At 43.1% G+C, this 21,481-nt stretch overlaps 3 protein-coding genes across 3 annotated transcripts in view; 1 reads left to right on the top strand and 2 right to left on the bottom strand.

Moving 5' to 3' along the window:
* The window catches only part of LOC308079209 (epoxide hydrolase 1-like), a 526,014-nt gene that overhangs the window by 111,994 nt on the left and 392,539 nt on the right, over nt 1-21,481 (top strand). The gene's annotated exons all lie outside the window — the stretch shown is intronic.
* LOC308081971 (very-long-chain 3-oxoacyl-CoA reductase-A-like) lies at nt 2,589-3,602 on the bottom strand (the record flags this gene model as incomplete). Its single annotated transcript, XM_080423585.1, has 1 exon — nt 2,589-3,602. The coding sequence occupies one exon, from the start codon at nt 3,600-3,602 to the stop codon at nt 2,589-2,591; it is 1,014 nt and encodes a 337-aa protein (XP_080279711.1).
* LOC308081972 (very-long-chain 3-oxoacyl-CoA reductase-A-like) lies at nt 16,065-17,078 on the bottom strand (the record flags this gene model as incomplete). The annotated part of the gene is made up of 1 exon (XM_080423586.1): nt 16,065-17,078. The coding sequence occupies one exon, from the start codon at nt 17,076-17,078 to the stop codon at nt 16,065-16,067; it is 1,014 nt and encodes a 337-aa protein (XP_080279712.1).

Consider the following 21,481-nt stretch of genomic DNA (forward strand, 5'->3'; position numbering starts at 1 on the left):
GAGGGAATGGGAACATGCCACTGGAAGAGGACGTGTTGAGAGTAACTCCTCTGGACCTCTCTACCATTTATATGTTATTTATAAAAATAACAGATCTACAAGCTCACTGAGAGCTTGTACATCTGCTGCTTTATGAAAATATATTTCAAATGTTATCAAAAATAGCAGATGTAAAAAATTATTCAAAATGTTTAAAACATTTTTAATTTAAATGTTGGATTTTTTTGAATTTTTGGATTTTCTTTTTTACACAAATCTTCTCTTCTGGGGGTCCCTGGCACAAAACATTTTCAGATGGGGGTTCGCAGCCAAATACGTATCAATTCGGGGGTCCTTGACATGAAAAAGTTTGACCAACTGATGTTAGATGACTGAAACAGACCGGTCACATGAAGTCCGAGATCGACGATGTCTGGAGATCCACGTTGGAGCCATACTGATCCAAAGATTACACACATTTGGATCTTTTTACAGGGCCAGGCTCAGGAACTGAGCTGGGCTCCGTTTTGATATTGGCATTATTCTTCTGTTTCTGCCGTTTTTGGCAGTTCTGGCTTAACCGTGCTGTCGCTTTTTACGAAAAACTATCAAGAAATAATTCTCACACTCATTCGTCAAAGGGTGGCGCTATAGCACTCTAGCCAACTTTGAACAGGTACAACTAATGCCCTGTTTGACCTACAGCCATGAAACTTGGATACACATATACGTCTCCTCATGCTGAACAACTTTCACACTCTGACTTTTGACCTCTGACCTTTAGATCTCCCACCATTTAGAATTATATGAAAAACATTCATTGGCTCTTAAAAGCTTCATTCTTTCACTTATGGAAAATCCGCCACTAACGTTTTGTCGGCAGAGGTCCAAAGTTTTTGTGTAAAATGTTTCATGCAGATTACTAAAAAATCCCAGGAGGAGATAGATTTTAACTATCACAGTTTAATGAAAATTGTTCATCTGCGCCTAACACACACACATGCAGAATCACATTTCTTTGAAACTTTGCAGTAATGTAGAGGGTCATTCCAAATATCAAATATCACAACCAATCTTACTCCAATTGGCCAAAGGGGGGCACTATAGCAATTTTTTGAACATGCAAACCTTAAACAGGCATAACGCATGTCTCGTTTGGCCGACAGCCATGAAACTTGCTTACACTTGTGCCTTAACACATGAGGAACACATGTATCACGTTGACCAGTAAGCTTAGATTTTCTGCAATCTTGAGCAGTTTGAAGAACACTTAAACCCAGGATTTTGTAGCTAATTGCGCGAAACGGTATCATCTGTCTCTTCTCCTTTTTCACTACATCAGGTCTGTTGGTCCAATGGCTTCTCGCTACAGTGTCTGCCTTGCATTGTCAAGGTTGCCAGTTCAAGCCTCACTTATTATAAACTTCATTTAAGTTGCATTTCACACAACATGAATGTCTCAATTAGGGCAGTTGTGAGATCTACAACGTCACAACTTTTCAGATAGCAACGTGTTTCTGAGCTTGTAGATCGGCTACTTTCACCGGTTTCGGTTCCAAGGAGATGTACAATTTCTCCATTGGTAAATGGTTTGTGAACGAGTGATCTTAGTGTTAGTGAAACAGGGGCTTGGTTCATGACAGAAGGCTAAAGTTTATGATCTTCAACAGACAACTAGTAAGCTCCGCCCTTAGATTGTCTGCAATTTTGAGCAGTTTGAAAAACACTTAAACCCAGGATTTTTGAGCAATTCTCGTGAAACTGTCATCGGTGTGAGCTCCTTTTTCCACAGGTCAGGTCTGTTGGCCCAATGGCTTCTCTCTACAGCATATGCCGAACAACCGCAAGGTCGCCGGTTCAAGGCTCACTTCATGCAGACTTCTTTTAAAGTGCATTGCAAACAACATGACTGTATCAATGAATACATGCGCAATTGTTAAAGATGACATGAAATGCTTATTTGAGAGAATGTTTTTTCAATGTATGACATACTTCATTGTGAAAATAGCCGATCTACAATCTCACAACTTTTCAGATAGCAACGTTTTGTGAGCTTGTAGATCAGCTACTTTCACTAGTTTCTTTTCCGAGGAGACGTACAATCTCGGTAGATGGTTAGGGAACCAGTGATCTAGAGTAGTTAGCAAAACAGAGGCTTGGTCCATCAGGGACGGAAAGTCTTATATCTATCAACAGACACTACCAGTGCTATCATATCTCTAGCTCAATGAGAAGAAAGGCAGCCTATGAGTCCGGAGGTCACTGGTTCGATCCCTGTCCCCAACGATGTGTTGAGGTGATCATGATTTGGCATTCTCAGGCTTACGCATAGTATTTCTTGAGGTTAGGGGTAGGCATAGTTCTACTGAGGTTAGGGTTAGTGAGGGTTTAAAATGCTCATGTTAATTGCATGGTTTTCTTTCTCTCATGTCAGTCTTCTATGTTTCTATGGCTTATTGTACATATTACTTATCATTGCTTCTTTCTTTTTTCTCTCTGCATTCACTGGCCCTGTATTATCGCTGCTTGCAGCTATATTTTTAAATTGACATTGATGTCGGATAGTGGTTTTGATAGCTGGCTATCAAAACCATTGATTGACTAGTCTCTCATTTTATCATCAGACCTTCAGCCTCCTGTGCGCTGACTATCATCCTGTTGAGGTAGTGGGTGCGCTGCAGACGGAGACACTTGGCAATCAGGACAATTCTGATGCTGCTGGGAATCAGCCGAGTGGACACCCAGCCCATCAAAGCATGAGGGAGGTATCCGTTGGTCTGGCTCTGCAGACCCACGGTGGCCAGCTGGGCCGCTACGTACCGTTTCGGGGTGGGTATGTCCAGGGTGGGCTTTGTGATACCAGCCATCTTATCGGTCATCTTAGTGAGCACACCAAAAGGAAGAACGCTCTGGATAATTATGCCCCGATCCCTGTACTCCTCCTGCAGACCGCGGGAGAAAAAATCCACAAAGGCCTTGGTAGCAGAGTAGACGGTCAACAGAGGGAATGGGAACATGCCAGTGGCAGAGGACATGTTGAGAATAACTCCTCTGGACCTCTCTATCATTCTGGGAAGCACTAAGCGTGTCATCTGGCACACTGAGGCCATGTTGACGTTCATCATGTTTGTGATGAAACTGTCCAAATCTTGAATTTGGTGATAGTACTCAGGATATGGGTAGCACACACCAACATTGTTGACTAAAACACCGATCTCCAAGTCAGCTAGCCCAGCTTCAATTTCGCGGTAGATGTCTGTCCTGCCAAAGTCCACAGCGATGGTCTTTGTATTGACTTTGAACTGTTCTTCGAGTGCCTTGGCCACATCATCCAACTTTTCCTGGGAGCGGCTGATCAGAACGATGGCAAATCCTCGACGAGCCAGCTCCTCTGTGTAGGATTTTCCGATTCCATCTGTGGCACCAGTTACAACTGCCCATTTTCCCACCTTTGGGGTGAGAAGCTGCCCATTACCCAAGACCCAAATCCTAAAGCCTGAGATTGATTTGAATATCAGCCATGACCCCAGGGAGGACATGGTGAAAGCTCCGACCAAGAAGAGAGGCTTTTCTACCTTAAGCAGTATGGTCTGAATATTAAGCAATGGCATGGCAAAAAGCATAGTGTTGATTGGGTGTGTGGAGAGATGACATTTAAAGGTCTGAGAAAGAATGGGACTATTACGTCAGTCATCGTCATATTTGGGAAAGTGTGATACTCCATATTTGGGCATATTTAACAGAAACAGACAAGACATACATACAGGCATACGGAGATCTGAGGAATTTATACCAGGGTGATGCCCATTGGGAACGCATGTTTATGCAATACCCATTGTACCTGTTGTCAGATTACCCATTGTACTGTACCCATCGTATCATTATCATAGTACTTAAAGGCCACTTAAAGGTCTATATATGCCAACTCTTTTCGTCACAATGGTGCGGTAATAATTATGATGGTGTGGTGTGCCCATGATAGTCTCCTGAAATTTGTCTGCTGATTGTCGCGTATTGCTTACTTTATGGTTATATCCTGAGGTGAGTATCACCAGGACATGCCGCTTGAATACAGTCCACAAATATGTATGCAACACTGTTATATGTGGGAATGTGTAGCAGCATAAAGTCTTGACAAAAATACATGGGGAAACAGAAAAATGGACAATGAAGCTAAACTTAAAATAAATAGGCTACTAAACAAAATAAGAAGGGTTTTAAACAGAGAGAGAGAGAGAGAGAGAGAGAGAGAGAGAGAGAGAGAGATAAACACATAAATAAACTCAAAAGTTACAGGTCAGAGTCAGAGATCTCAACAGTCAATAAATCACAAATAGCACCTCTACGAATATGCACCTCCCTGTGACTGGAAATCACACACACGCACGCACGCACGCACGCACGCACGCGAAACTTGCTATATATTCTCAATGAAAGTCCACTGCTGGTGTGAATTCAGCTTTTCTTTAGGGCCCACTCGCACGTGTCTGAAGCGTCGGGTTCCCCGTTTACTTCCATTCTCTGGGAGCAAATGGGGTGCAGGCAGCATCAAGTTGTGTCTGACATGGAGTTGATTGATGAACCTCGACCGGGTGCCAACCAATAAATCCTGAAATAAATAGAATGTATTATTGTTAATATTAAATGATCTATGCACAGTTAGACAACTTGAAATACAGTATTGTGTGTGAGTTTTGCCACACCGCCGACGCACAAATACACAGAGGGTGCGGAGCACTCTTGAGGGGCCCTCCTGATACCAAAATAAACAGACAAATTGTCACTTACTGAGACAAGCCAACCGCAAATCAAGCATGTTCTGAAGGACACACAAAAGAAAACAGATTGCTATAGTCTCAATAGGCTACAATGGACAAACCAAGGACAGCACATGTCACTTATTAGCGAATGGTTCAGCACCACTGCTGATGGACAGCAACAGGCCATGTGTGCACTGACCCAGCAATATGCCTTTTTAGCAGCTGCTGCAAGCGCTGCTCTACAAAGAGACAGACACATCATCATCCACGACACCTATTCGACACCTATTCATCATTGGCTGTCCTGGCTGTCCTTCACTCCTTTAAACCAATGGGGACACTTCCCCGTTTAAGCCAATGGGGAGACGGCCCGTCCTCCGCAGTATCCCCCCTCCCCTCCCTGAGGAAATCAAGGCTCCTTTCTTCAACAACAGTACGCTGCAAGTGCAACTTAGCCTCAGACTACAGAGTTAGCCTAAATGCTAGTGTGCTTCCTCAGACCTAGTTGGGCTATTAAGTTGTTATTTGGTCATGTTCACCCTTACTTTAATCTTCGCTATTGTTAGGAAGACCTGCGTGGTGTCTAAAAATGTTGCCACCACTTATATAAACAAGGGAACCAGGAGACCTGGTACTGCGAGACCCCTAGTGGTTGAAAGATCAGAGCACTACGTCACGCTAAGCTTGGCCAATCAAAAAGAGGATAGAAGACAGACCTCTTTTATGCCCATGTATGGACGAAAACGTTTGGAGAGGGGGACCGACAAAGCCACATTTTATGCCCATGTATGGACGAAAACATTTGGAGAGGGGGACCGACAAAGCTACATGTAGGCCCGACCCCCTGGGTCTGGCAAAAACATAATTAGCGTTTATCGTCGCACATTCAATGTTGCCAGGTTTGGTGAGAAACACGCAGGCCTATGATAACAATCACACACACACGCTGACAAGCCAGCCACACACACACACACACGCACGCACGCACGCACGCACGCACGCACGCAATCACGCACGCACGCACGCACGCACACACACACACACACACACACACACACACACACACACACACACACACACACACACACACACACACCTGCTGTGAGTTTAAACCTCCTTGGTTCAAATAGAGTTAGATAGTACAGAACAGGTTGGCAATCTAAAATATCCATTACATTCCAGAGTTTTTTGTTTTTGTACATGAATAATCATATTCATGTACATATCGACAGGAGATTTATAGAATGACAAATCAATAGACATTTTACTACCTACATGTTGATACAGTTATCTTAGCATTTCTGCTTGTTTGGGTTTGAGAGTTCTTCTCTCATCTTTCTAGAATTTAGTATCGTGAAATATTTTATCTGGTTGGACGTTAAATCTCAGTTTTTCAAGACAAAGGGCCCTTAGCACACCGGCTAATTTTTTTGGGTGGATACGCGTATCAATACTTCTCTCCCTTCTAAACGTTAAAAGGCCAGAGACTATGCAGTCAAAACAAATATTTCCACATTAGTGGCCAATGCCCAGTGACACATTTTTTAGATATCAACTTTTATCTAAAACTCCTATATTAATTAATACAGATAGATATCAAACATATCACATGAAACATACAGAATAATAGATCTGCTTGTTTTAAGTTTGAAAGCTTTGAGAGCTTCTCACTAATAATGTCAAATCTATGTCTGTTTGTAAGTTAAATCTCTGTTTCCCACGGCTGAGGGCCCCATAGCATCAATTTAATTTGCGTAGAGCATTCAACTACTTATTTTACGCATAATATGCAGTGCCTTATTATCCGACTTCAACAGCATTAAATGAGATGTCCGATTATTAATACGGCTCACCCTCGTAGACGTTGACAGGCCAGAGATTAGGCAGTAAGAACAAATATTTTCAGTTAGATATCAAATATACTGTGCTAGCTTTCCAGTCTTCATGGCTCTTTCCTCCATCTTCACTTGGCATACGGGTCCATTTGGTTTACATTTCTGACAGTGATCTCCACTGGGCTGGTGGGTCCCAGTGTTCAGTGGCTCTCACGTGCAGCATGTATCTCTGTGGCAGTGATCTCCACTGGGCTGGTCTCTTGGTGTTTGACATGGTGTCGATTTCGTCACCTCCGCTGTTACATGGTGACATTGTTGATGCTGCTCTCATGACTGGTGAACACGCACGCTCTGCTCCTTCCCTCTGGCACTTGAAGCTTGTGGTTTCCTTGTTTTCATCACAGACAGAATAGATCGGTCTGCGAGGTTCCAATCGTGTAGCCCTTGTTGCACCTCTTTGTCCTCCATCGTCTGGATCTGGTCCGGATCTGCTTTGAGAAAAATCTTCTTCCCAAAAAGTCCTTCACCCTTCAGTCCTTTTGATCAAGTATCCATAATCATAATGTTTATGATGATGAAATATTGATCCCATCCTCGTCGCCAATTATTATAGAAATATTATATTCCATTCAAATTTTAGAATTTAGATAATTTATTAGGGAGATTTCAGCAGAGTAAACAGCATACACAGATCGGTCTAGCCAGGCCTCCTGGCCTGACCAACAGCATAGCCGCGGGAAGACTTTTTAGGTTAGGGGTGCGATATGCGCACCTCATGCGCGCGCGCATGAGGACCCTCCCGCGCGCTGTTCTGGGCGGTTTGGGACCGCGGTGAAGTTGGTTTCAGGTTGGATATTCACCCAGTTGGATATTCGAAAATCTTAGGGACCGTCAATAAATTACAGATTGCAATTTAAAAAAAATGCTATATCTCCTAGACAAAACCACCTGGACACACCAAAACACATCACAATGTTCATTGACCATGCATACACTATGCACACCCTTTATTTTGAAAGAAATCCTAAAAATATTTTTTTTATGATTTTCTGAAATCTAAGAAATTGAATAACTTTTTGGTCGCATGACCTTTTCAACAAAATCACTGTTCATATTGTCTGTCAGTCATGCCTACATGGTGCACACCCTTTATTTTGACGTTTTTCCTAAAAATATATTTTTTATGATTTTCTGAAATCTAAGAAATTGAATAACTTTTTGGTCACATGACATTTTCAACAAAACCATTGTTCAAATTATTTGTCAGTAATTCTTACATCATGCACACCCTTTATTTTGAACGTTTTCCTAAAAAAAATTTTTTTATGAATTTCTAAAATCTAAGAAATTGAATAACTTTTTGGTCACATGATTTTTTTTTTCAAAGTGTGTTTTTTCAATGTTTTATTACCCCTATGAGACCTGCAGGATTGCTGGCTGAAACGCCGGCGAGACTGTCTTTCGGAGACTGTGGCACGCTCAAATTTAGACGTAGCCCAAAGATAGAGATACCATTTGATTGTAGACAACCTCAGGTTTCCAATGGGACCAACCTTGTCATACTGCCTTGTCGGTAAGGGGGCTAAATACCTAAGGATTCAAAGTTAGACAACATTTTGGCGAAGGAAAAACGGCCATCACTATTTTCCAAATGGTCCCTTGAGCTGTCACCTCAATATATGTGAATTGAAATGGGTTACATGTATACCTACAAGCCTCCCCTGTACATAAATGCCACATTTATGCCAATCTCATGCAGTTGTGGGCAAGAATCATGCAGTTTATTGCATGCAGTACAAATATGTAATTTCCGCCTATTGTAAAAAGGAGACCACTTTACTGTATCTATAGCTGTATGAGATCACTGTACTGTATCTATAGCTGTATGAGAACACTGTACTTCATCTAGAGACCACTGTACTGTATCTATAGCTATATGAGACCACTGTACTGCATCTAGAGACCACTGTACTGTATCTATAGCTGTATGAGACCACTGTACTGCATCTATAGCTGCATGAGACCACTGCACTGCATCTAGAGACCACGGTACTGTATCTAGACCACTGTATTGCATCTATAGCTGCATGAGACCACTGTACTGTATCTATAGCTGCATGAGACCACTGTACTGTATCTATAGCTGCATGACACCACTGTACTGCATCTCTTGCTATATGAGACCACTGCATCTATAGCTGCATGAGATGTACTGCATCTTGACCACTGTACTGCATCTATAGATCACTGTACTGAATCTATAAACCACAGTACTGCATCTATGGTATATATAGACCACTGCACCGTATCTATAGCTGTATGAGACCACTGTACTACATCTATAGACTACCTACTGTATCTATAGAATGCTGTACTGTATCTATAGATCACTCCAGTGCATATGTAAAACTCTAGTGCATCTGTATACCACTCTAGTGCCTCTGTAGCCCACTCTAGTGCATATGTAGACCACTCTAGTGCCTCTCTAGAACCACTCTAGTGCCTCTCTAGCCCACTCTAGTGCCTCTCTTGCCCACTCTAGTGCACCTGTAGACCACTCTAGTGCATCTGCAGACCACTGGCGTGATCTGTAGCCCACTCTAGTGCATCTGTAGACCACTCTAGTGCATCTGTAGCCCACTCTAGTGCATCTGTAGACCACTGTAGTGCATCTGTAGCCCACTGTAGTGCATATGTAGCCCACTGTAGTGCATCTGTAGCCCACTGTAGTGCATCTGTAGCCCACTCTAGTGCATCTGTAGACCACTCTAGTGCATCTGTAGCCCACTGTGGTGCATCTGTAGCCCACTCTAGTGCATCTGTAGCCCACTGTAGTGCATCTGTAGCCCACTGTAGTGCATCTGTAGCCCACTGTAGTGCATCTGTAGCCCACTCTAGTGCATCTGTAGACCACTCTAGTGCATCTGTAGCCCACTGTGGTGCATCTGTAGCCCACTCTAGTGCATCTGTAGACCACTGTAGTGCATCTGTAGCCCACTCTAGTGCATCTGTAGACCACTCTAGTGCATCTTCTGTAGACCACTGTAGTGCATCTGTGCCCCCCCCCCCCCCCCCCACTGGTTTTGTGTCCTGGTTTTCTTTTAACCTGTACTCTTTTTTTTTACAGCACTTTGGGTGACCTGGTCATGTTAAATGTGCTTTATAAATACGTTGTGTTGAGTTGAGATGCAGTGTAGTGGTCTATAGATACAGTACAGTGGTCAATGTATGTGGTCTATAGATGGAGTATAGTATGCAGTACAGCGGTTTAGATTCAGTATAGTGGTATATAGATGCAGACAGTGGTCTCATGCAGCTATAGATACAGTACAGTGGTCTCATACAGCTATAGATACAGTACAGTGGTCTCTAGATGCAGTACAGTGGTCTCATACAGCTATAGATACAGTACAGTGGTCTCATACAGCTATAGATACAGTACAGTGGTCTCTAGATGCAGTACAGTGGTCTCATACAGCTATAGATACAGTACAGTGGTCTCTAGATGCAGTACAGTGGTCTCATACAGCTATAGATACAGTACAGGGGTCTCTAGATGCAGTACAGTGGTCTCATACAGCTATAGATACAGTACAGTGGTCTCTAGATGCAGTAAAGTGGTCTCATACAGCTATAGATACAGTACAGTGATCTCATACAGCTATATACAGTAAAGTGGTCTTCTTTTTACAATAGGCGGAAATTACATATTTGTACTGCATGCCAGAAACGGCATTGTTCTTGCCCACACCTGCATGAGATTGGCATAAATGTGGCATTTATGTACAGGGGAGCCTTGTAGGTATACATGTAACCCATTTCAATTCACTTATATCGAGGTGACAGCTCAGGGGACCATTTGGAAAATAGTGATGGCCGTTTTTCCCTTGCCAAAATGTTGTCTAACTTTGAATCATTAGGTATTTAGCCCCCTTATCGACAAGGTAGAATGACAAGGTTTGTCCCATTGGAAACCTGAGGTTGTCTAGAATCAAATGGTATCTCTATCTTTGTGCTACGTCTAAATTTGAGCGTGCCACAGTCTCCGAAAGACATTCTCACCGGCGTTTCAGCCAGCAATCCTGCAGGTCTCATAGGGGTAATAAAACATTGGAGAAAAAAAACACTTTTTTTCTTGGGATCATCAAAATCCCTATATTAAGGGTCCTATGGATGCCAAAAATCAAAACTAGAAAAAAATAAATAAGAGGGTGCGCGTGGAGCAGCCCTGGGTGCTATTGCCAGCCTCTCCTCAGGTTACCACCCTCTCAGACAAATGGTCAGACTGAACGAGCCAATCAGGAAGTTGAGGCTGCTCTACGCTATATGGCGTCTGCAAATCCATCCACCTGAAGTTCTCAATTGCCTTGGGTAGAATATGCACACAATTCTCTGTCCAGTGCCTCCCCTGGTATGTCACCATTCCTCTGTTCTCTTGGATATCAGCCTCCTATGTTTCCAGCTCAAGGGATCGAGGTAGCCGTTCCATCTGTCCAGGCCCTCATGCGACGCTGCCGTAAGACCTGGAAGCGTCCCTGCGCTGCTCTTCTCAACGCTGGGGAGAGGATTCAGAACCAGGCTAATCGCCATCGAACCCCAGCGCCTCAGTACGTGCCTGGTCAGATGGTGTGGCTTTTGGCCACTCAAGGTCAGCCACAAAAAGATGGCTCCTCGTTATGTGGGTCCTTTTGAAGTCGAGTCCATCATTAAACCTTGTGCTGTTCGTCTGAAGCTCCCGGCTTCTCTCCGTGTACATCCTACCTTCCATGTTTCCCAGATCAAACCAATTTCCACCAGCCCACTGGTCCCTCCAACGCCTGCCCCGCCACCACCGAGGTTGTGATTGACGACTACCCGGCTTACACAGTTCGAAGACTGCTGGACGTTCACCGCCGTGGTCGAGGGCTGCAAAGGATTTGAATAGACAAGAACTTGCCTTGTATCTTAACCACTTCAACCTTTTGTGGACTGGTGTCAGAATATGACTGCTGTATACGTTTTTTGCCAGGGGGTCCCCAGCAAAAGTAGTTAATTTAGCATGACATAATTTTAACCACTTTATCCATTTATATGTTGTCAAAAACAGATCTACAAGCTCACTGAGAGCTTGTACATCTGCTGCTTTATGAATATATTTTTCAAATGTTATCAAAAATAGCAGATGTGGATTTTTGGGAATTTTCTTTTTTACACAAATCTTCTCTTCTGGGGGTCCCTGGCACAAAACATTTTCAGTTTTGTGCCAGCAGCCAAATACGTATCAATTTGGGGGTCCTTGACATGAAAAGGTTTGACCAACGGATGTTAGATGTTAGATGACTGAAACAGACCGGTCACATGAAGTCCAAGATCGACGATGTCTGGAGATCCACGTTGGAGCCATACTGATCCAAAGATTACACACATTTGGATCTTTTTTAAAATTTTAAATTGTATCCGTTGGTCTGGCTCTGCAGACCCACGGTGGCCAGCTGGGCCGCTACATACAGTTTCGAGGTGGGTATGTCCAGGGTGGGCTTTGTGATGCCAGTCATCTTACAGGTCATCTTAGTGAGCACACCAAAAGGAAGAACGCTCTGGATAATTATGCCCCGATCCCTGTACTCCTCCTGCAGACCGCGGGGAAAAAAATCCACAAAGTTCTTTGTAGCAGAGTAGACGGTCAACAGAGGGAATGGGAACATGCCACTGGAAGAGGACGTGTTGAGAGTAACTCCTCTGGACCTCTCTACCATTTATATGTTATTTATAAAAATAACAGATCTACAAGCTCACTGAGAGCTTGTACATCTGCTGCTTTATGAAAATATATTTCAAATGTTATCAAAAATAGCAGATGTAAAAAATTATTCAAAATGTTTAAAACATTTTTTATTTAAATGTTGGATTTTTTTGAATTTTTGGATTTTCTTTTTTACACAAATCTTCTCTTCTGGGGGTCCCTGGCACAAAACATTTTCAGATGGGGGTTCGCAGCCAAATACGTATCAATTCGGGGGTCCTTGACATGAAAAAGTTTGACCAACTGATGTTAGATGACTGAAACAGACCGGTCACATGAAGTCCGAGATCGACGATGTCTGGAGATCCACGTTGGAGCCATACTGATCCAAAGATTACACACATTTGGATCTTTTTACAGGGCCAGGCTCAGGAACTGAGCTGGGCTCCGTTTTGATATTGGCATTATTCTTCTGTTTCTGCCGTTTTTGGCAGTTCTGGCTTAACCGTGCTGTCGCTTTTTACGAAAAACTATCAAGAAATAATTCTCACACTCATTCGTCAAAGGGTGGCGCTATAGCACTCTAGCCAACTTTGAACAGGTACAACTAATGCCCTGTTTGACCTACAGCCATGAAACTTGGATACACATATACGTCTCCTCATGCTGAACAACTTTCACACTCTGAAATACCACTCTAGTGCCTCTCTAGCCCACTCTAGTGCCTCTCTTGCCCACTCTAGTGCACCTGTAGACCACTCTAGTGCATCTGCAGACCACTGGCGTGATCTGTAGCCCACTCTAGTGCATCTGTAGACCACTCTAGTGCATCTGTAGCCCACTCTAGTGCATCTGTAGACCACTGTAGTGCATCTGTAGCCCACTGTAGTGCATATGTAGCCCACTGTAGTGCATCTGTAGCCCACTGTAGTGCATCTGTAGCCCACTCTAGTGCATCTGTAGACCACTCTAGTGCATCTGTAGCCCACTGTGGTGCATCTGTAGCCCACTCTAGTGCATCTGTAGCCCACTGTAGTGCATCTGTAGCCCACTGTAGTGCATCTGTAGCCCACTGTAGTGCATCTGTAGCCCACTCTAGTGCATCTGTAGACCACTCTAGTGCATCTGTAGCCCACTGTGGTGCATCTGTAGCCCACTCTAGTGCATCTGTAGACCACTGTAGTGCATCTGTAGCCCACTCTAGTGCATCTGTAGACCACTCTAGTGCATCTTCTGTAGACCACTGTAGTGCATCTGTGCCCCCCCCCCCCCCCCACTGGTTTTGTGTCCTGGTTTTCTTTTAACCTGTACTCTTTTTATAAAATTTTACTGTATACGTTTTTTGCCAGGGGGTCCCCAGCAAAAGTAGTTAATTTAGCATGACATAATTTTAACCACTTTATCCATTTATATGTTGTCAAAAACAGATCTACAAGCTCACTGAGAGCTTGTACATCTGCTGCTTTATGAATATATTTTTCAAATGTTATCAAAAATAGCAGATGTGGATTTTTGGGAATTTTCTTTTTTACACAAATCTTCTCTTCTGGGGGTCCCTGGCACAAAACATTTTCAGTTTTGTGCCAGCAGCCAAATACGTATCAATTTGGGGGTCCTTGACATGAAAAGGTTTGACCAACGGATGTTAGATGTTAGATGACTGAAACAGACCGGTCACATGAAGTCCAAGATCGACGATGTCTGGAGATCCACGTTGGAGCCATACTGATCCAAAGATTACACACATTTGGATCTTTTTTAAAATTTTAAATTGTATCCGTTGGTCTGGCTCTGCAGACCCACGGTGGCCAGCTGGGCCGCTACATACAGTTTCGAGGTGGGTATGTCCAGGGTGGGCTTTGTGATGCCAGTCATCTTACAGGTCATCTTAGTGAGCACACCAAAAGGAAGAACGCTCTGGATTTTTGACCTCTGACCTTTAGATCTCCCACCATTTAGAATTATATGAAAAACATTCATTGGCTCTTAAAAGCTTCATTCTTTCACTTATGGAAAATCCGCCACTAACGTTTTGTCGGCAGAGGTCCAAAGTTTTTGTGTAAAATGTTTCATGCAGATTACTAAAAAATCCCAGGAGGAGATAGATTTTAACTATCACAGTTTAATGAAAATTGTTCATCTGCGCCTAACACACACACATGCAGAATCACATTTCTTTGAAACTTTGCAGTAATGTAGAGGGTCATTCCAAATATCAAATATCACAACCAATCTTACTCCAATTGGCCAAAGGGGGGCACTATAGCAATTTTTTGAACATGCAAACCTTAAACAGGCATAACGCATGTCTCGTTTGGCCGACAGCCATGAAACTTGCTTACACTTGTGCCTTAACACATGAGGAACACATGTATCACGTTGACCAGTAAGCTTAGATTTTCTGCAATCTTGAGCAGTTTGAAGAACACTTAAACCCAGGATTTTGTAGCTAATTGCGCGAAACGGTATCATCTGTCTCTTCTCCTTTTTCACTACATCAGGTCTGTTGGTCCAATGGCTTCTCGCTACAGTGTCTGCCTTGCATTGTCAAGGTTGCCAGTTCAAGCCTCACTTATTATAAACTTCATTTAAGTTGCATTTCACACAACATGAATGTCTCAATTAGGGCAGTTGTGAGATCTACAACGTCACAACTTTTCAGATAGCAACGTGTTTCTGAGCTTGTAGATCGGCTACTTTCACCGGTTTCGGTTCCAAGGAGATGTACAATTTCTCCATTGGTAAATGGTTTGTGAACGAGTGATCTTAGTGTTAGTGAAACAGGGGCTTGGTTCATGACAGAAGGCTAAAGTTTATGATCTTCAACAGACAACTAGTAAGCTCCGCCCTTAGATTGTCTGCAATTTTGAGCAGTTTGAAAAACACTTAAACCCAGGATTTTTGAGCAATTCTCGTGAAACTGTCATCGGTGTGAGCTCCTTTTTCCACAGGTCAGGTCTGTTGGCCCAATGGCTTCTCTCTACAGCATATGCCGAACAACCGCAAGGTCGCCGGTTCAAGGCTCACTTCATGCAGACTTCTTTTAAAGTGCATTGCAAACAACATGACTGTATCAATGAATACATGCGCAATTGTTAAAGATGACATGAAATGCTTATTTGAGAGAATGTTTTTTCAATGTATGACATACTTCATTGTGAAAATAGCCGATCTACAATCTCACAACTTTTCAGATAGCAACGTTTTGTGAGCTTGTAGATCAGCTACTTTCACTAGTTTCTTTTCCGAGGAGACGTACAATCTCGGTAGATGGTTAGGGAACCAGTGATCTAGAGTAGTTAGCAAAACAGAGGCTTGGTCCATCAGGGACGGAAAGTCTTATATCTATCAACAGACACTACCAGTGCTATCATATCTCTAGCTCAATGAGAAGAAAGGCAGCCTATGAGTCCGGAGGTCACTGGTTCGATCCCTGTCCCCAACGATGTGTTGAGGTGATCATGATTTGGCATTCTCAGGCTTACGCATAGTATTTCTTGAGGTTAGGGGTAGGCATAGTTCTACTGAGGTTAGGGTTAGTGAGGGTTTAAAATGCTCATGTTAATTGCATGGTTTTCTTTCTCTCATGTCAGTCTTCTATGTTTCTATGGCTTATTGTACATATTACTTATCATTGCTTCTTTCTTTTTTCTCTCTGCATTCACTGGCCCTGTATTATCGCTGCTTGCAGCTATATTTTTAAATTGACATTGATGTCGGATAGTGGTTTTGATAGCTGGCTATCAAAACCATTGATTGACTAGTCTCTCATTTTATCATCAGACCTTCAGCTTCCTGTGCGCTGACTATCATCCTGTTGAGGTAGTGGGTGCGCTGCAGACGGAGACACTTGGCAATCAGGACAATTCTGATGCTGCTGGGAATCAGCCGAGTGGACACCCAGCCCATCAAAGCATGAGGGAGGTATCCGTTGGTCTGGCTCTGCAGACCCACGGTGGCCAGCTGGGCCGCTACGTACCGTTTCGGGGTGGGTATGTCCAGGGTGGGCTTTGTGATACCAGCCATCTTATCGGTCATCTTAGTGAGCACACCAAAAGGAAGAACGCTCTGGATAATTATGCCCCGATCCCTGTACTCCTCCTGCAGACCGCGGGAGAAAAAATCCACAAAGGCCTTGGTAGCAGAGTAGACGGTCAACAGAGGGAATGGGAACATGCCAGTGGCAGAGGACATGTTGAGAATAACTCCTCTGGACCTCTCTATCATTCTGGGAAGCACTAAGCGTGTCATCTGGCACACTGAGGCCATGTTGACGTTCATCATGTTTGTGATGAAACTGTCCAAATCTTGAATTTGGTGATAGTACTCAGGATATGGGTAGCACACACCAACATTGTTGACTAAAACACCGATCTCCAAGTCAGCTAGCCCAGCTTCAATTTCGCGGTAGATGTCTGTCCTGCCAAAGTCCACAGCGATGGTCTTTGTATTGACTTTGAACTGTTCTTCGAGTGCCTTGGCCACATCATCCAACTTTTCCTGGGAGCGGCTGATCAGAACGATGGCAAATCCTCGACGAGCCAGCTCCTCTGTGTAGGATTTTCCGATTCCATCTGTGGCACCAGTTACAACTGCCCATTTTCCCACCTTTGGGGTGAGAAGCTGCCCATTACCCAAGACCCAAATCCTAAAGCCTGAGATTGATTTGAATATCAGCCATGACCCCAGGGAGGACATGGTGAAAGCTCCGACCAAGAAGAGAGGCTTTTCTACCTTAAGCAGTATGGTCTGAATATTAAGCAATGGCATGGCAAAAAGCATAGTGTTGATTGGGTGTGTGGAGAGATGACATTTAAAGGTCTGAGAAAGAATGGGACTATTACGTCAGTCATCGTCATATTTGGGAAAGTGTGATACTCCATATTTGGGCATATTTAACAGAAACAGACAAGACATACATACAGGCATACGGAGATCTGAGGAATTTATACCAGGGTGATGCCCATTGGGAACGCATGTTTATGCAATACCCATTGTACCTGTTGTCAGATTACCCATTGTACTGTACCCATCGTATCATTATCATAGTACTTAAAGGCCACTTAAAGGTCTATATATGCCAACTCTTTTCGTCACAATGGTGCGGTAATAATTATGATGGTGTGGTGTGCCCATGATAGTCTCCTGAAATTTGTCTGCTGATTGTCGCGTATTGCTTACTTTATGGTTATATCCTGAGGTGAGTATCACCAGGACATGCCGCTTGAATACAGTCCACAAATATGTATGCAACACTGTTATATGTGGGAATGTGTAGCAGCATAAAGTCTTGACAAAAATACATGGGGAAACAGAAAAATGGACAATGAAGCTAAACTTAAAATAAATAGGCTACTAAACAAAATAAGAAGGGTTTTAAACAGAGAGAGAGAGAGAGAGAGAGAGAGAGAGAGAGAGAGAGAGAGAGAGATAAACACATAAATAAACTCAAAAGTTACAGGTCAGAGTCAGAGATCTCAACAGTCAATAAATCACAAATAGCACCTCTACGAATATGCACCTCCCTGTGACTGGAAATCACACACACGCACGCACGCACGCACGCGAAACTTGCTATATATTCTCAATGAAAGTCCACTGCTGGTGTGAATTCAGCTTTTCTTTAGGGCCCACTCGCACGTGTCTGAAGCGTCGGGTTCCCCGTTTACTTCCATTCTCTGGGAGCAAATGGGGTGCAGGCAGCATCAAGTTGTGTCTGACATGGAGTTGATTGATGAACCTCGACCGGGTGCCAACCAATAAATCCTGAAATAAATAGAATGTATTATTGTTAATATTAAATAATCTATGCACAGTTAGACAACTTGAAATACAGTATTGTGTGTGAGTTTTGCCACACCGCCGACGCACAAATACACAGAGGGTGCGGAGCACTCTTGAGGGGCCCTCCTGATACCAAAATAAACAGACAAATTGTCACTTACTGAGACAAGCCAACCGCAAATCAAGCATGTTCTGAAGGACACACAAAAGAAAACAGATTGCTATAGTCTCAATAGGCTACAATGGACAAACCAAGGACAGCACATGTCACTTATTAGCGAATGGTTCAGCACCACTGCTGATGGACAGCAACAGGCCATGTGTGCACTGACCCAGCAATATGCCTTTTTAGCAGCTGCTGCAAGCGCTGCTCTACAAAGAGACAGACACATCATCATCCACGACACCTATTCGACACCTATTCATCATTGGCTGTCCTGGCTGTCCTGGCTGTCCTTCACTCCTTTAAGCCAATGGGGACACTTCCCCGTTTAAGCCAATGGGGAGACGGCCCGTCCTCCGCAGTATCCCCCCTCCCCTCCCTGAGGAAATCAAGGCTCCTTTCTTCAACAACAGTACGCTGCAAGTGCAACTTAGCCTCAGACTACAGAGTTAGCCTAAATGCTAGTGTGCTTCCTCAGACCTAGTTGGGCTATTAAGTTGTTATTTGGTCATGTTCACCCTTACTTTAATCTTCGCTATTGTTAGGAAGACCTGCGTGGTGTCTAAAAATGTTGCCACCACTTATATAAACAAGGGAACCAGGAGACCTGGTACTGCGAGACCCCTAGTGGTTGAAAGATCAGAGCACTACGTCACGCTAAGCTTGGCCAATCAAAAAGAGGATAGAAGACAGACCTCTTTTATGCCCATGTATGGACGAAAACGTTTGGAGAGGGGGACCGACAAAGCCACATTTTATGCCCATGTATGGACGAAAACATTTGGAGAGGGGGACCGACAAAGCTACATGTAGGCCCGACCCCCTGGGTCTGGCAAAAACATAATTAGCGTTTATCGTCGCACATTCAATGTTGCCAGGTTTGGTGAGAAACACGCAGGCCTATGATAACAATCACACACACACGCTGACAAGCCAGCCACACACACACACACACGCACGCACGCACGCACGCACGCAATCACGCACGCACGCACGCACGCACACACACACACACACACACACACACACACACACACACACACACACACACACACACACACACCTGCTGTGAGTTTAAACCTCCTTGGTTCAAATAGAGTTAGATAGTACAGAACAGGTTGGCAATCTAAAATATCCATTACATTCCAGAGTTTTTTGTTTTTGTACATGAATAATCATATTCATGTACATATCGACAGGAGATTTATAGAATGACAAATCAATAGACATTTTACTACCTACATGTTGATACAGTTATCTTAGCATTTCTGCTTGTTTGGGTTTGAGAGTTCTTCTCTCATCTTTCTAGAATTTAGTATCGTGAAATATTTTATCTGGTTGGACGTTAAATCTCAGTTTTTCAAGACAAAGGGCCCTTAGCACACCGGCTAATTTTTTTGGGTGGATACGCGTATCAATACTTCTCTCCCTTCTAAACGTTAAAAGGCCAGAGACTATGCAGTCAAAACAAATATTTCCACATTAGTGGCCAATGCCCAGTGACACATTTTTTAGATATCAACTTTTATCTAAAACTCCTATATTAATTAATACAGATAGATATCAAACATATCACATGAAACATACAGAATAATAGATCTGCTTGTTTTAAGTTTGAAAGCTTTGAGAGCTTCTCACTAATAATGTCAAATCTATGTCTGTTGTAAGTTAAATCTCTGTTTCCCACGGCTGAGGGCCCCATAGCATCAATTTAATTTGCGTAGAGCATTCAACTACTTATTTTACGCATAATATGCAGTGCCTTATTATCCGACTTCAACAGCATTAAATGAGATGTCCGATTATTAATACGGCTCACCCTCGTAGACGTTGACAGGCCAGAGATTAGGCAGTAAGAACAAATATTTTCAGTTAGATATCAAATATACTGTGCTAGCTTTCCAGTCTTCATGGCTCTTTCCTCCATCTTCACTTGGCATACGGGTCCATTTGGTTTACATTTCTGACAGTGATCTCCACTGGGCTGGTGGGTCCCAGTGTTCAGTGGCTCTCACGTGCAGCATGTATCTCTGTGGCAGTGATCTCCACTGGGCTGGTCTCTTGGTGTTTGACATGGTGTCGATTTCGTCACCTCCGCTGTTACATGGTGACATTGTTGATGCTGCTCTCATGACTGGTGAACACGCACGCTCTGCTCCTTCCCTCTGGCACTTGAAGCTTGTGGTTTCCTTGTTTTCATCACAGACAGAATAGATCGGTCTGCGAGGTTCCAATCGTGTAGCCCTTGTTGCACCTCTTTGTCCTCCATCGTCTGGATCTGGTCCGGATCTGCTTTGAGAAAAATCTTCTTCCCAAAAAGTCCTTCACCCTTCAGTCCTTTTGATCAAGTATCCATAATCATAATGTTTATGATGATGAAATATTGATCCCATCCTCGTCGCCAATTATTATAGAAATATTATATTCCATTCAAATTTTAGAATTTAGATAATTTATTAGGGAGATTTCAGCAGAGCAAACAGCATACACAGATTGGTCTAGCCAGGCCTCCTGGCCTGACCAACAGCATAGCCGCGGGAAGACTTTTTAGGTTAGGGGTGCGATATGCGCACCTCATGCGCGCGCGCATGAGGACCCTCCCGCGCGCGGTTCTGGGCGGTTTGGGACCGCGGTGAAGTTGGTTTCAGGTTGGATATTCACCCAGTTGGATATTCGAAAATCTTAGGGACCGTCAATAAATTACAGATTGCAATTTAAAAAAAATGCTATATCTCCTAGACAAAACCACCTGGACACACCAAAACACATCACAATGTTCATTGACCATGCATACACTATGCACACCCTTTATTTTGAAAGAAATCCTAAAAATATTTTTTTTATGATTTTCTGAAATCTAAGAAATTGAATAACTTTTTGGTCGCATGACCTTTTCAACAAAATCACTGTTCATATTGTCTGTCAGTCATGCCTACATGGTGCACACCCTTTATTTTGACGTTTTTCCTAAAAATATATTTTTTATGATTTTCTGAAATCTAAGAAATTGAATAACTTTTTGGTCACATGACATTTTCAACAAAACCATTGTTCAAATTATTTGTCAGTAATTCTTACATCATGCACACCCTTTATTTTGAACGTTTTCCTAAAAATTTATTTTTTATGAATTTCTAAAATCTAAGAAATTGAATAACTTTTTGGTCACATGATTTTTTTTTTCAAAGTGTGTTTTTTCAATGTTTTATTACCCCTATGAGACCTGCGGGGTGGCTGG

Source organism: Gymnoscopelus braueri, assembly GCF_963280865.1.
Source record: "Gymnoscopelus braueri genome assembly, chromosome: 3".
In the NCBI taxonomy this organism is placed as follows: Eukaryota; Metazoa; Chordata; class Actinopteri; order Myctophiformes; family Myctophidae; genus Gymnoscopelus; species Gymnoscopelus braueri.